This window comes from Rhipicephalus microplus, unplaced genomic scaffold, assembly GCF_043290135.1.
Source record: "Rhipicephalus microplus isolate Deutch F79 unplaced genomic scaffold, USDA_Rmic scaffold_16, whole genome shotgun sequence".
Classification (NCBI taxonomy): domain Eukaryota; kingdom Metazoa; phylum Arthropoda; class Arachnida; order Ixodida; family Ixodidae; genus Rhipicephalus; species Rhipicephalus microplus.
In genome coordinates this window covers 3,338,183-3,350,961 of record NW_027464589.1, presented here as the reverse complement: position 1 = coordinate 3,350,961, position 12,779 = coordinate 3,338,183, and the positions used below count along the sequence as shown (strand labels likewise).

At 44.4% G+C, this 12,779-nt stretch overlaps 2 protein-coding genes across 3 annotated transcripts in view; one reads left to right on the top strand and one right to left on the bottom strand.

Moving 5' to 3' along the window:
- The window catches only part of LOC119166645 (dorsal-ventral patterning protein tolloid), a 469,222-nt gene that overhangs the window by 292,765 nt on the left and 163,678 nt on the right, over positions 1-12,779 (bottom strand). The window lies entirely within an intron of this gene.
- LOC142784936 (uncharacterized) lies at positions 5,969-12,511 on the top strand. Of its 2 annotated transcripts, XM_075883293.1 has the most exons (8): positions 5,983-6,335; positions 7,247-7,376; positions 7,506-7,681; positions 8,139-8,198; positions 8,270-8,329; positions 8,395-8,499; positions 8,555-8,668; positions 8,965-12,511. In XM_075883293.1, the coding sequence occupies exons 2-8, from the start codon at positions 7,261-7,263 to the stop codon at positions 11,124-11,126; spliced, it is 2,793 nt and encodes a 930-aa protein (XP_075739408.1). In that variant the 5' UTR covers positions 5,983-6,335; positions 7,247-7,260; the 3' UTR covers positions 11,127-12,511. The 2 variants fall into 2 exon arrangements, with proteins under 2 accessions (XP_075739409.1, XP_075739408.1); XM_075883294.1 differs by having other exon boundaries at positions 5,969-6,335; positions 8,395-8,668; positions 8,965-8,999.

Sequence of the window (12,779 nt, the reverse complement as noted above, 5' to 3'; positions counted from 1 at the left end):
CTCGAGTTTGCGCAAGATACCATGTAGATATGGTGTCACCGCCACCCTTTTGGGAGTTGCTTCTCGTAAAGCGTCGCCATCGTTACCTACTCCTAACTGCGCAGCTTCTCACAAACAGAAACAAGCAACGAACCGGGATAGCCCGCTGCCTCTAGACGGAGAATCTGCTTGTCGAAGCTTCGTTGCACTGAGTGGAAGCAAGATTTCGTTAAAATGTTATGCATACATGCTTTTACAATTCCATGCTTTACCAAATTGCTGTGAGAAGACTGGTACAGCAAAAGGAGGTTCTTCCCCCATGGCTTATACGTCCAGCGAACGTGTCCAGTTGAAAATGGTAGTATCAAATCTAAAAACCTCAGCGATCCATTTTCCTGCAGCTCATGCGTGAGAGAAAGTGGTTCAAGGCATTCCTGGAACACTTGCAAGACTTACTGAAAGCTCTCATCAAGGACGTCAAGATTGCAATCAAACAAAATCACGAAATCATGGACAAATCGGGAACACTTACTAACATTTATTTGTGCGAACTGTTAATAAATCTTTCTATCCAAGTGAGCTAGATACAGATCGCTTAACACTTGGGCGATAGATGAGCCAATACACACGCCTGTTTTTTGCAGACAAACTTCACCATTCCACTCCGCAAAGATAAAGGCAAGGTAAAGCTTCGGCACATCCAGAAAGCCAGAAACATAAGCACCACACTTGTTTTGGAACGCTACAGCACCAAATTGAGAAATTGTCTTTTCCATGACATCAACAAGTGGTTTTTGAGGAATGAAATAATAGATATTCTTTATGTCGATGGAAACACCCATTCGACGAGTGGACACGTATTGACGGAAATAACCGACAATCTGCGAAGAATTGTTCACTAAAAAAGGGTCATTGATCGGTAACAGCTTTAGGTAACTCTGAAGCCAAGAGGCCGCACACTTCTGCCACATGTCCAGTTCAGAGATTATTACATGAAAGGGTATATCAATTTTATGTGTCTTCACAGAGAAAAATATATTCAGCGCCAATCTTTCTTGTTTGTTTAACTACCTTGCAAGACCACATAGATTAAGCTTTCCAAGCATGTTGCACGCTTTTCGCTTTGCATTTTTTTGCTTAACTTGTGGGCATAGGTTAAACACTGAATCAATAGCCGCGCGGCCTTTTCTCATGAAGGTCCCGTTCCTTACGGCACAAAACCCACCTTTTTTGGTCCGAAGGCAGCAGACATAGGTTGTTGCTTTTTAGGTAGAAGACGACCTTTCTAATCGGAATAGTCTTGACTTGATGCGCATACCGGCAGAGGACATCAACACCTTCAGAAACGCACCTCTCAGATTCACTGTCCGGAGCAGTCTTTGAAACGTTCCGCACCAATGAAAGCAGTTCCGCAGGTGAGTTTTCTTTTTTGACGGCAAATTTTGGTCCCTGGGATATTATTGTCTTGAAATATGGAAGCCTTGTTCCCTCTTCAACGTGGAGCTTTCCGTTGTTTAACGTTGCCATGGGGCAAAAAAAAAAAAACCCTTTTGCCATACGCGTCTTCTCACAGCAAACTGGTAAAGCGTGGAATTGTAAAAGCACGTATACATAACTCTTTAACGAAGTCTTTATTCCACTCAGTGCAACGAAGTTTCGACAAGCAGATTGTCCGTCTAGAGGCAGCGGGCTATCCCGATTCGTTGCTAGTTTCTGTTTGTGAGAAGCTGCGCAGACAGTTAAGAGTAGGGAACAATGGGGACGCTTTACAAGAACGAACTCCCAAGAGGGTGGTGGTGATACTATATCTGCATAGTATTTCGCATAAACTCAAGAAAATAGGCCAAAGAGCGGGTGTGTCAGTAGTTTTTTCCACACCGAATGAACTGTCTCAGTTATATGTCCGAACTGGTCCCGTAGAAAACACCGTGAGAAGCTGCAAGATTAAGCACCGAAAAAGGTTTGTTGAGTGTACAACAGGGGCCCCGCCATGGTGGTCTAGTGGCTAAGGTACTTGGCTGCTGACCCGCAGGTCGCGGGTTCGATTCCCGGCTGCGGCGGCTGCATTTCCGATGGAGGCGGAAATGTTGTAGGCCCGTGTACTCAGATTTGGGTGCACGTTAAAGAACCCCAGGCGGTCAAAATTTCCGAAGCCCTCCACTACGGCGTCTCTCATAATCAAATGATGGTTTTGGAACGTTAAACCCCACAAATCAATCAATCAGTGTACAACAGGGATTGTTTATGGTGTACCCCTGTCTTGTGAACTTCAGTACGTAGGTCAGTCAGGCATGTGCATTAATGTAATACTTCAGGAAAATTGCGAAAAAGTAAGAAGTGCAGGATGGGATGGTTTTTTGAGCGCTCGATGTTCCGAATGTGGGTGCCACCTATTGTTCAAAAAGATAAGGGTTTTCGTGTCCCACCCTAACGAAGGTACAAGACTTGTAATCGAAGCTGCAGCAATCGCTCGAGGCAGCTGCATCAGCAAACCATCAATAGTGTTATCCGAAAAAGAATTGGCGTTTTTAAACTCGGCACGTGATGGTCCGTGGTTATCACGTGGTTTCTTGCAGCCTCTTTTGGCTTTTGTTTGTTGTGTTTCTTGTTTTGGTGTTGTCTGATTTCTGCTTAAGGTTAAGTGATCCTATCGTCTTTTTTGTAACATATATATGTGCTTTGTAGTAGTAATCAATTTAGTTGAAAGTCTGCGCTCGGCCTCGCTTCTTGTGTTACTTGTAGGAAGTTTTTGCGCTGAGAAGTTCAATAATGCATTACCTACTAGCCAAATCAGCACTCTATAGCTATAGCTACTTCAGCACTCTATAACTACAAAAACATAATATGAATACTTCTATATCTAATATGAAAAAAGCTGCATAGATGATAAGCCATTGGCATAATACACAATTACATTATGAACGAACCTATATAAGCAATTACTACATTAAAAAAAGTTACACTTACGCAGTAGAAACGGAGAAGAAGACTGATGAAGGGGATATAGGCATTGGAATAACATTACACACTAAAACCAAGTGTTAGATATACTAGCCATAAAGATTATCCCATTCCTTCCAAATACAATGATTCACATTGAAGCACTTTCCAGAGCTTATACAAACATGACATCATTGGTGGTATACAAATGAGTGTATACTGAAGGATTATATCGACTAAGTACAAGATGCAATAATAACGAAAGTTGGGCTAGTCGGTGGTTCATGCTCGGGAAGTAAAAACAGCGCACAAATATAGACAAGGACAGAGGAAGAGACGACCTCAGCCGGTGTCGTCTCTTTCTCTGTCCTTGTCTATATTTTTGCGCTGTTTTCGCTTGCCAATTAAGTACAAGATGATCACATCAATAGGTTTACTTCTTGAATTACTAAGAATGAAAACACAGTTATCATTGCCGACCATGAATGCTGTGATTTATGGGAGTGAAATGCAAAGACAAAGAGGCGCTTTCATTAACATGCATGTTAAAATCCTCGGGCTTAATTTATTTGCCCACTATCACTACAGCAGCCTGAAAATTAGTGTCATAAATCGGAATCTTGCATGCAAAATTTAATTAATTCATAACGCTCAAGCGTAAAAGGAACTCCTGAATAATGAACTGCTAAGAAGTTAAACTGCAGCTGCACAGAATGTTACTATGTATACAAAACAAGCTGCTCCAAACATCACAATGTGCTCTTTCTGCTATCGTGAACTTTGGGGCAGGAGAACACAGCCACTGGCAGTTCTTTTCTACTTGTTCGTGTTCCGTGTTCTGTTCGTGATACACTGTACTAGACCGTGGAGCACCTGATGCATTTATTCTGCTGGAATTTCGAAAAATACAGATCATCATCAGAACCATGCTACATGCAGAACTTCAGGTGGTAAATATTTTCTCATATTTGCGGGTGTCGTATTTTCAAAAGCCTATGACAAGTATGCAGAAATATTAAAAGAAAGTCTAAACACACACACAACCAGCTAAGACTGAAAAAAATGGCAGATCCCACGTACAGTGGGAATTGATAGTATGCGAAGCACGAATGATAAATGGTGATATGTCACTTTAAAATCAGCACATTGTGACGAGTGGAGGTAAATGATGTCTTACATGACTTCCGTGTCATGATTATCATGTTTGGATGTGTCCTTTACCTTCGCCATCCAATCCCGTAACGTGATACCAAATTTTGTATATGTGGAGCTAGCGAAACGGCCGCCAGCATGCTATGAGCGTGGTATGTTGAAATGTTCCTACATGACATGCGTGTCAGGATCATCATGTTTGCACAAGTCATATATTTCGTCATTCGTTGACGTCACGTAACACCGAATTAGGTATATGTGGAGCTATCGAAACGGCCGCGAGCGCATCATGAGGAACCCTATATACTCGATCGAGATTAGGGATGGAACGTCCCTAAACCACCGCATGAATATGAGAGGCGCCGTAGTGGAGGGCTCCGGAAATCTCGACCACGTGGGTTTCTTTAACGTGCACCCAAATCCGAGCACACGGGCATGGCCCAATGTACTCCATTGTAGCTTTGACGCGCGCCCACGCTGGGCACAGCGACGCTACGTGAGCAAAACGCGAGCACTCTATAGCCTGACGCCAGGCACGACCAGCGTCCGTCGGCTTGGCCCCACGGCAACCGGCGCGAAATGCAGCGTGCTGCATTTCGCGCCGATGCGTTACTTAGACAACACTGCGTCTCCATCTTCTAGGGGCGAAGCTCCTTATGACGTGGCTTGTGCGTCCCTCGTAATACGTAACCACCAGTGGCACATACACGAAATAGGTATAACATTTGACCTCCAAGATGATGCCGGTGAAAGATTTCTTCTGTGCGTTGTTTAACAATAAAAAAATAGTGCTCAATGTACATGCCAATGGCTGCTAATGGGGAATGAGAAACAGGAGCATTCGGCTTTTAGTCAACACGCACGCTGCGATTGCCATTAGCAGCCATTGACATGTACATTGAGCACTATCGGACAAGAAAGGGTTGCTACATTATACTCGCTGGGTGTAGCCTCCTAAGTTTTAGTAAGGTTTAGCGAGCGTTGAGCCGCAGGGCTATGAATACAATGAACTAGTATATACCATGAACGAATTCGAGGTGGTTAAAGGGGGGAAGCAGATACGAAGCGCAAGCCGTAAGAAACTAAAAGCTGAATCCTCCTGTCTTTTATTTCACATTAGCAGCCACTGACAAGTACATTGAGCACTATCTGACAGGAAAAGGTTGCTACGTTATACTCGCTGGGCGTAACCTCTATGGTTTAGTAAGGTTTAGCGAGCATTGGGCAGCAGTGCTATGAATACAGTGAACTAGTATATACCATGAACTCAAGGTGGTTGAAGGTGAGAAGTAGACCCGAAGCACAAGCCGTAAGAAAGTGTGCGTGTGCCACCTCTCGTTTAGTCCTTTGAATGTCCACTGAATGGCGGTAATTGATGATTGATATGTGGGGTTTAACGTCCCAAAGCCACCATATGAATATGAGAGACGCCGTAGTGGAGGGCCCCGGAAATTTCGACCACCTGGGGTTCTTTAACGTGCACCTAAATCTGAGCACACAGGCCTACAACATTTCCGCCTCCATCGGAAATGCAGCCGCCACAGCCAGGATTTGAACCCGTGACCTGCGGGTCAGCAGCCGAGTACCTTAGCCATTAGACCACCGCGGCGGGGCCACTGAATGGCGGTGCTTCTATATGGGGAATATATGATAAAAAGATGCGAGATGGTGGGACTTGGAGTGTTGAATAGATGGACGAACGGACACACAGACAGATGCATGGATGGACGCATGAACGGACGCAGGGGCGGATGCATCCGTGGATATGCTGCCATTTTTTTTTGTGATGAATGGACGCCGGACGCGCTGAAACGCACATGCGTCAAAGCAACGCAGCGCGGCGCGCGCCTTCGAGTATATGGCAGGACCAGTGTCTGGCGTGGCAACGCCGGCGTGAAGCCATAGAGAAAGAAGAAGACAAGAGCGGACACTCCGCGAAACCTGGCCTCAGGAAGTGCGTCACGACTACGTAACGAACTAGTGCTCCCACCACACGTCAGAGGGCGCAAGCGCAAAAAAAAACACAGTTATAATCAATGCAACAGAATTGTTTTCACAAATTAATAATTACACGCCCAAATTTGGTATGTTCTTTATACATAAAAACGATTTATTCAACACACCTTACGCGATTATTTTTCTTCAGCCGTACTGTCATAAACACCATCTATCCAGCGACAAGCCCATGCATGACTGACAGCGAGACGCTTTCGTCGCTTTCGTCAACGTCGGCTGCGTCGGCGTTTTCAAGCGTGAGATAACAGGTGAGGCACGTTTTCAAGCGAAGCTTGTTGAATGACATGTTGTTGGTCTTGTTGGGTCATTTTTTCAGAAAACGGTTACGCCTGCGCGAAAAAGACACCATGCAACAAACATAGAAAGATGCACACACACACGTTGCGCTTCGTGTGTGCGAGTTTGTTTCTTACGTGGCGTGTCATTCACGCAGTTGTAACCTTTTTCTGAAGCTTGTAAGGACTGGGAGGTTCGCTAAAAAGAAAGTTTGTGGCTCTATGCGGCGGTTAGACGGGAACATTGTGCAACGTATGCAGTATAGAAAAGGCGGCACGGCGTCAAGCCGAGGCGACGCGTGCTGCGTCTGCCACGGACGCGAGCGTCTGTGCGCTGAGCATAGCTGGGCAGCTAGGTCGTAGGCTCGGTGCAAAATATTGAGAAGCGTTTGTTGGGCCTCGCATGCTTCACGACGCATTTCCCGAAGGCTCGGAACACGAATAATTCTTGGTGTGCCGGAGGCAAATCTGGACTAGCCAAGTGGCCATCATCTTCGTTTCTTCGCTAGCCTTGTGCCACTAGTGCAAGCTGCCCACAAATTTTTTTGACGTTTCCAATATAATTTTACCGCACAAATTTCAACTACGATTTTTCTTCCCAATGTACTGCTGATACTGCGTACGCACGAAGGTGTTCTAATGTTCCCAGGCCGCGATACCATTGCATTACAAGGGATAGCGGCCTGGAAACTTCTGAAGATCTTTGTTCGTGGTCTTGACGTATATCTTTGTAAGTCAGAGTTTTATGGGTCAGAGATGTATCACTGGTTTTGTATTGTGCATCGATTAGCTAATCATTCAAAGGGGTTTGCTGGTACACTTATGACGTGCACATATCTTTTTTGTAATTTGACAGCGAAGCATCCACTTACTAACATTTTCAGACCGCGCTGACGCCATGCCGTCCGGCGGTCCAAGCTACGGCAGCTACTGCTGTGTATCGTGGTGCTTCAACAATGGCAGAACCCACAAGAAGCCTGGGACGAGTTTCTTCCGCGTACCACGGGACGGCAGGTGTGTTAAAGCTTTTGTATGGTTTGCATGTCTGTAGGCTTACTGTTCGTACTTGCTAAGTGAGGGTAACAATAAAAAATCACTATTCAAGCACTTCCCCTTTCAGCTGATAGTTCATTGCCAATGCAGGATGAAAGCATGGATGCAGTATGCTGGACGCGATGATCTCCTGAGTAAGCCGGCCAGCCTATTGTACGCAACGTACAGGGTTTGTAGCGACCATTTTACTGCTCAAAGTTTCATGGACCCTGGGCACACAAGGCTTACAAGAATGGCTGTTCCCAGTGTGCAACCAGCTGCACCATGTAAGTGATTGACTGAAACTCAAATATGTGCAATAGCAGCCACTTGTATTGAATCAGTGGCGACAGTTAACCGTGAAGATCTCTGTAGCCGATAGAGAAACCTCACTACAGAAGTAACACTTGGAAAGTCTTAAGTTCTGTGAATTGTGGGCTATTACCTTCCTAACAGCAGCTTTACATTTCTGTCATTTTTTGATGCTCTGGACCTGCGCAACTTGTTTTGAAAGACTTTAAAGGGCTATTTCACGTTATCTTCAAGCCTGAGTGCACATGTACGTATACCTTTCATCAGTGAAAGCTGCCACTGTTGATAATTCCAAAAATCACAAATTACTTGTTTCCTAGTTGGTGCCGTCTCTTTTCTTCCACGTTCGACCAATTTATGCGTTTGAAAGAGCTGTTTAAGCTTCCCCATGCTACAAGCTTTGTAACTTGTACCAACTGCACATATATGCAGGTTCTCTGAGCGTCGCTTCAAGTAGTGACTGTGACATGGCTGCAGAAGCTGCACTGCAAGGTGCGGATGAGCTTCAGTTTGTGTTATTATAAGCCTCTTACTGACACATTGTCGTAATTTCATCTCTTCAGGACCTGCGGTAGAGGCTTCAGAAAGCGGCTCCCACACATTGAGGTGCCCCGATGAACAGGGTGCGTTCAGTGTCGCGATTTCTTTTTTTTTTTACCCAAATTGACTGTTGACCAAACCTCTGCAGGTGGCAGCTCCCTTGTAGCTGGTGAAAGAATTTCTGATGATTTCGTCTTGCCGGAGAAAACCTTAACCAGTCGTTCAGCTGTCACAAAAGGAACTTGTGTGGCCGGTAAGTTGTATGTTCACTTCAACACCAGAGTGGATTGATATAGAGACTTCCGCAGGCCGCTCGCAAGATTGTTCCGACAGCATTGTCCGAGGCACTGAACAAGCTTCACAAGACCCTCCAGAAGACGTCTCCGCCAACAGCTCCACGCCTGAGTGCCTTAGAGAAAATGGTGACTATGCTTTTATTGCAGCAGTTTTTAATGTGCTATTTTATGTTTAGGACATTCTGAGGAAACTATCCTCAAAAGGACACTACGTGTGCACTTACAAAATGTAAGGGTGGGCTCTCAGTGATTTTCATTTTTTTTGTGCATTGTCAACATTGTGAATGGTTTGTTTTTAGGTAGTGGAATCGAAAACTTTGTACCACAGAAAGTTTCAGACCTTGGGTCTGAAAGAGCGAGGAAAGTGCTCGTATGGGATTAGTTGTTCTTCGCTTTTACATCAATTTTTTTGTTTATTGCAGTGCGTTCCTGTGTGCCAGCGACAATGTCTCCATCAATGAAGTACAAGCAAACCATTAAACATCTGCAAGCCAAAGTAGCAGCACAGCGGAAAACTATCAAAAGACTGCAGAGACAGCCTCACCAAGCACCGTCATCGACTACGAAGGCCCTTGAAGTTATCCGACCGCACGTCACCGAGGAGGTTTTTAAACTTCTTTCTGCACATGTTCGCTTGAGGCCCAAATGCAAGGGCAAGCGGTTTCCCGTGTGGTTCAAGAAATTCGCTCTTCACTTAAACTTCCGAGGTCCGCGAGCATACCGATTTCTGGCTCCGTATTTTTCTTTGCCCTCCCGGCGTTCATTAAGGAGGTGGCTAGCTAATGTAAAGATGACTCCAGGCATAATTCCAGGAATCCTTTCTTCCATTGCAACAAATACTCAAGCTTGGAATGAACGGGACCGAGTGTGCGCTTTAGTTTTCGACGAAATAGCACTCAAAAAGAATTTGTACTATGATGCTTCAAGAGACGTTGTCCAGGGTTTTACAGATGATGGCACTCATCGCACTTCAACCATCGCTGATCGAGCACTGGTTTTTCTTCTTGTTGGTGTTTCGAGAAAGTGGGTTCAACCGGTTGCTTTTACTATAGGGCACACATCAACACCATCATCTGTTATGCATAACTTGCTGGTGTCACTCATTTTGGAGCTTAGGAGCATTAATATTGCAGTGAAAGCAGTCATTTGTGACCAGGGCAGTTCAAATGTAAGTCTCGCTAACCAACTAAAAGTGACTGTAGCAAAGCCTTTTTTTGAAGTTAATGGTGAGCGGGTATATTACATTTTTGATGTTCCGCATTTAATTAAAACAACGCGCAATAATGTCCAAGCACACAAGTTATACATTGGGGATGACATCGTTAACTGGTCGCACATTGTAAGCCTTTACCAATCCTCACATGAGTTGCGGTTGCGATTGGCTCCAAAGTTGACTGAACGGCACGTTCATCAGAAACCTTTTTCTAATATGAAGGTCAGCAGAGCAACTCAGGTCTTCAGTGCATCAGTTTCGATTGCTATCACGGCAATGGTGTATGCGAAGGTGCTGCCTGCCTCGGCCATCACTACAGCTCAATTTTGTGATCGTATGGACAGGATTTTCGATGCCTTGAACAGCTCGAGTAAAAAAAGAACTTCGCAAAAGCTGCGGCATGCAATCATGAAAAATGATTCAGAGCTGATTGACTTCCTCCGAGGCCAGCTTCCCTGGATTGCATCATGGCAGTTTGTTGGCAGACGTCAACCACAAACCATCGTAGGTTGGCAAATTACAATTCAGGCAATTTGTCAACTATGGGACGACCTCTCCAAAAATTACAATTTTGAATACCTGTTAACACGCAGGCTTCAACAGGATCCTCTGGAGAACATATTTGGCCACATTAGGCAAAAACAGGGTTGCAACACCAACCCCAATGTAGCACAATTTATTTGTGGCCTGAAGCACATCTGCATAAGAAAACTCTTCAAGCTGTCAGAATACGGAAATGTCGAGGATGATGAATGTGACCTCCTCCAGGAACAGCTGTCGCCATTCTCCCTCACCAGTGCGTCTCTTGTGGATAATGAGGAGTGTGCACAGCCACAGCCTGACGACTTTCCCGCTCTAGACGATCTCTCTGAACTTGCGACAAACATTCACTCCCATATTATCGATGACTCCGCTGCATATTATGTAGCTGGTTTTCTCATCAAACACTTCCTTCGGAATGCATGTGACGGTTGCAGTTGCCCACAGTTACTGAAAGACGACAGTGAGACGCTTAAGGGTACCCACCAGTATTTCACAATGCTCAAAGCATACCACGTCCCCAGCAAACTTTTTGGGAATCTCACTGTGCCATCAGAAGCAGCTTTTGCATACGTACAACAACTTGAATCTCGCTTTCTTGCCATAATTGAGGCCACTGCACATCACCTGAAAGTGTGCGATGTTTTGTATCACCATCTGTCAAGTGTTGGCGATTTTCATTTCTGCTCTGCTGGGTGTCGCGCTAAGTTTCTGAAAATGTTTTGCCGGGTTCGTTTATGTTGGCATGTGCGTTTTGTGAACCGAAACTTAGACAGGGTTAGGTTCCAGTCTTCAATCTCGGGCATGCAGCTTGACAAGTTCAAAGGTTAGCAATTAGCGGCGGGTTTACACTAAAGTATTGGAGTTGAGCCGAATCCTGCAATAGCTTTGTTATGTTATTACTTCGTTACAGCAGACTTCATTATGGTCTTATATGCTTATATTCAGTTCAACTGGACTAACCACTCCTTCGTTGCATTCATTGTTTTGGTTACCCGCTATGAGGAGTACAAACACTGTGTATTCGCTCGAAGTGATTTGCATAACCTTAAAAAGAATGTTGGGCATCCTGTCTGTATTTTTTGTAGCAAATACGGGCGAACTGTACACTTTACTGTGGGTCGCTTGGTCACTGTGTATGCTTTATCTCTCCAGCTCAAGTAATATATCGATAACAAAACCGCTTGTTGAAATGTCTTCGAGCGGGTAAGGAACACAGTATGAAGTGGGCACGGTTCATGTTATCACGCTTTTCGTATTTTAGCTTCTCATCAACCTCCTCATCTTGCCCATCAAAATTTTCAAAAGAATACCCAAACTTGTAGTGTTTGATGGGGCTGCGGACGCTGCCATTTTATTTTTATATAGCTTGTGAGTGATAACGTACGATGTAGAGCCTTTGTGAAAAATAATGAGCCAAAGTGGTTTCCTTCTGCTATTTATTAGCCCTGTAATACCGCTCTCGTAGCACCAATTAAAGTCCACAATTCTGGATAAAGTGATGACTACAATCTATTTTAGCTCGCAAGCGTCACAGCAACACCCAAACGCAAATCACTTGGGATCTTAAGTTTTTGATGAAGGCGACGCATAACAAAAGCCACAAGACCTGCCAGTGTTGTAGCATAAAGTTTGTCTTTCACGTAGTGAGCAAGCTGCAAAGCCCTACCTTTCTGAGGACAAGCAGGCATCAAGTCTGCTTTTTTTCATTTTGGACTAGCTGTTCTTAAGCACAGCCAGCACACTGCACCTTTGCCTTTCTGTTATATTGTGTCGTGTGGTTTCTGTGCGCTCTTTTTTTCTATGCATTATTTCAGTTAAGCCCAGGCGTGATTCGCGACTTCATTGCTGTGTATATGTCACTTCTTCCTTCTTCATCAGCATTGTGCGCTATGTTTTTGCCATAGATCCTTAGTTACCCACTGGCCCGGTGTGTCATACTTCACCAGTTTCTCGGCTTCTGCCAACTCTAGCGATGTGTGCGTTGTCTGTGTTCTCTATGTATTTGTTACAATATTTGTTACAATTTATTTGTAAGGCGAGATGCATTTGTTGTCTACCTTTGTCATATTGTGCTTTTTATATTCTCATACTCTACCTTGCCTTTGAATAAAACATTGCGGATGCTCTGTTTCTTTGACTGATATATACATTGATCACTTGTTCCAAAAGAAAAACACAAGCGCGATGAATAAAACGATAGTGAATTATCATTACCTGCATCTCTTTTTTTTATAACTTAATCAAAATAAAAATTACGTCACGACCGATTCGCACGAACCACTGAACAAAACAAAACAGGGAATCGCTAAATCAAAACGACCTACAAAAACTATCCATTTGGGCGATGAATAGTGGTCTGAAATTATGAACTTACGACATAGCCAAACGTCGGTTATGCAAAGTAATTCAAAAGTTGCGCCAGTGAAACCGAAACCGGAAGCGCAAGCCACTTGCTCTCATCAACCACTAGGTGTGCTAGAG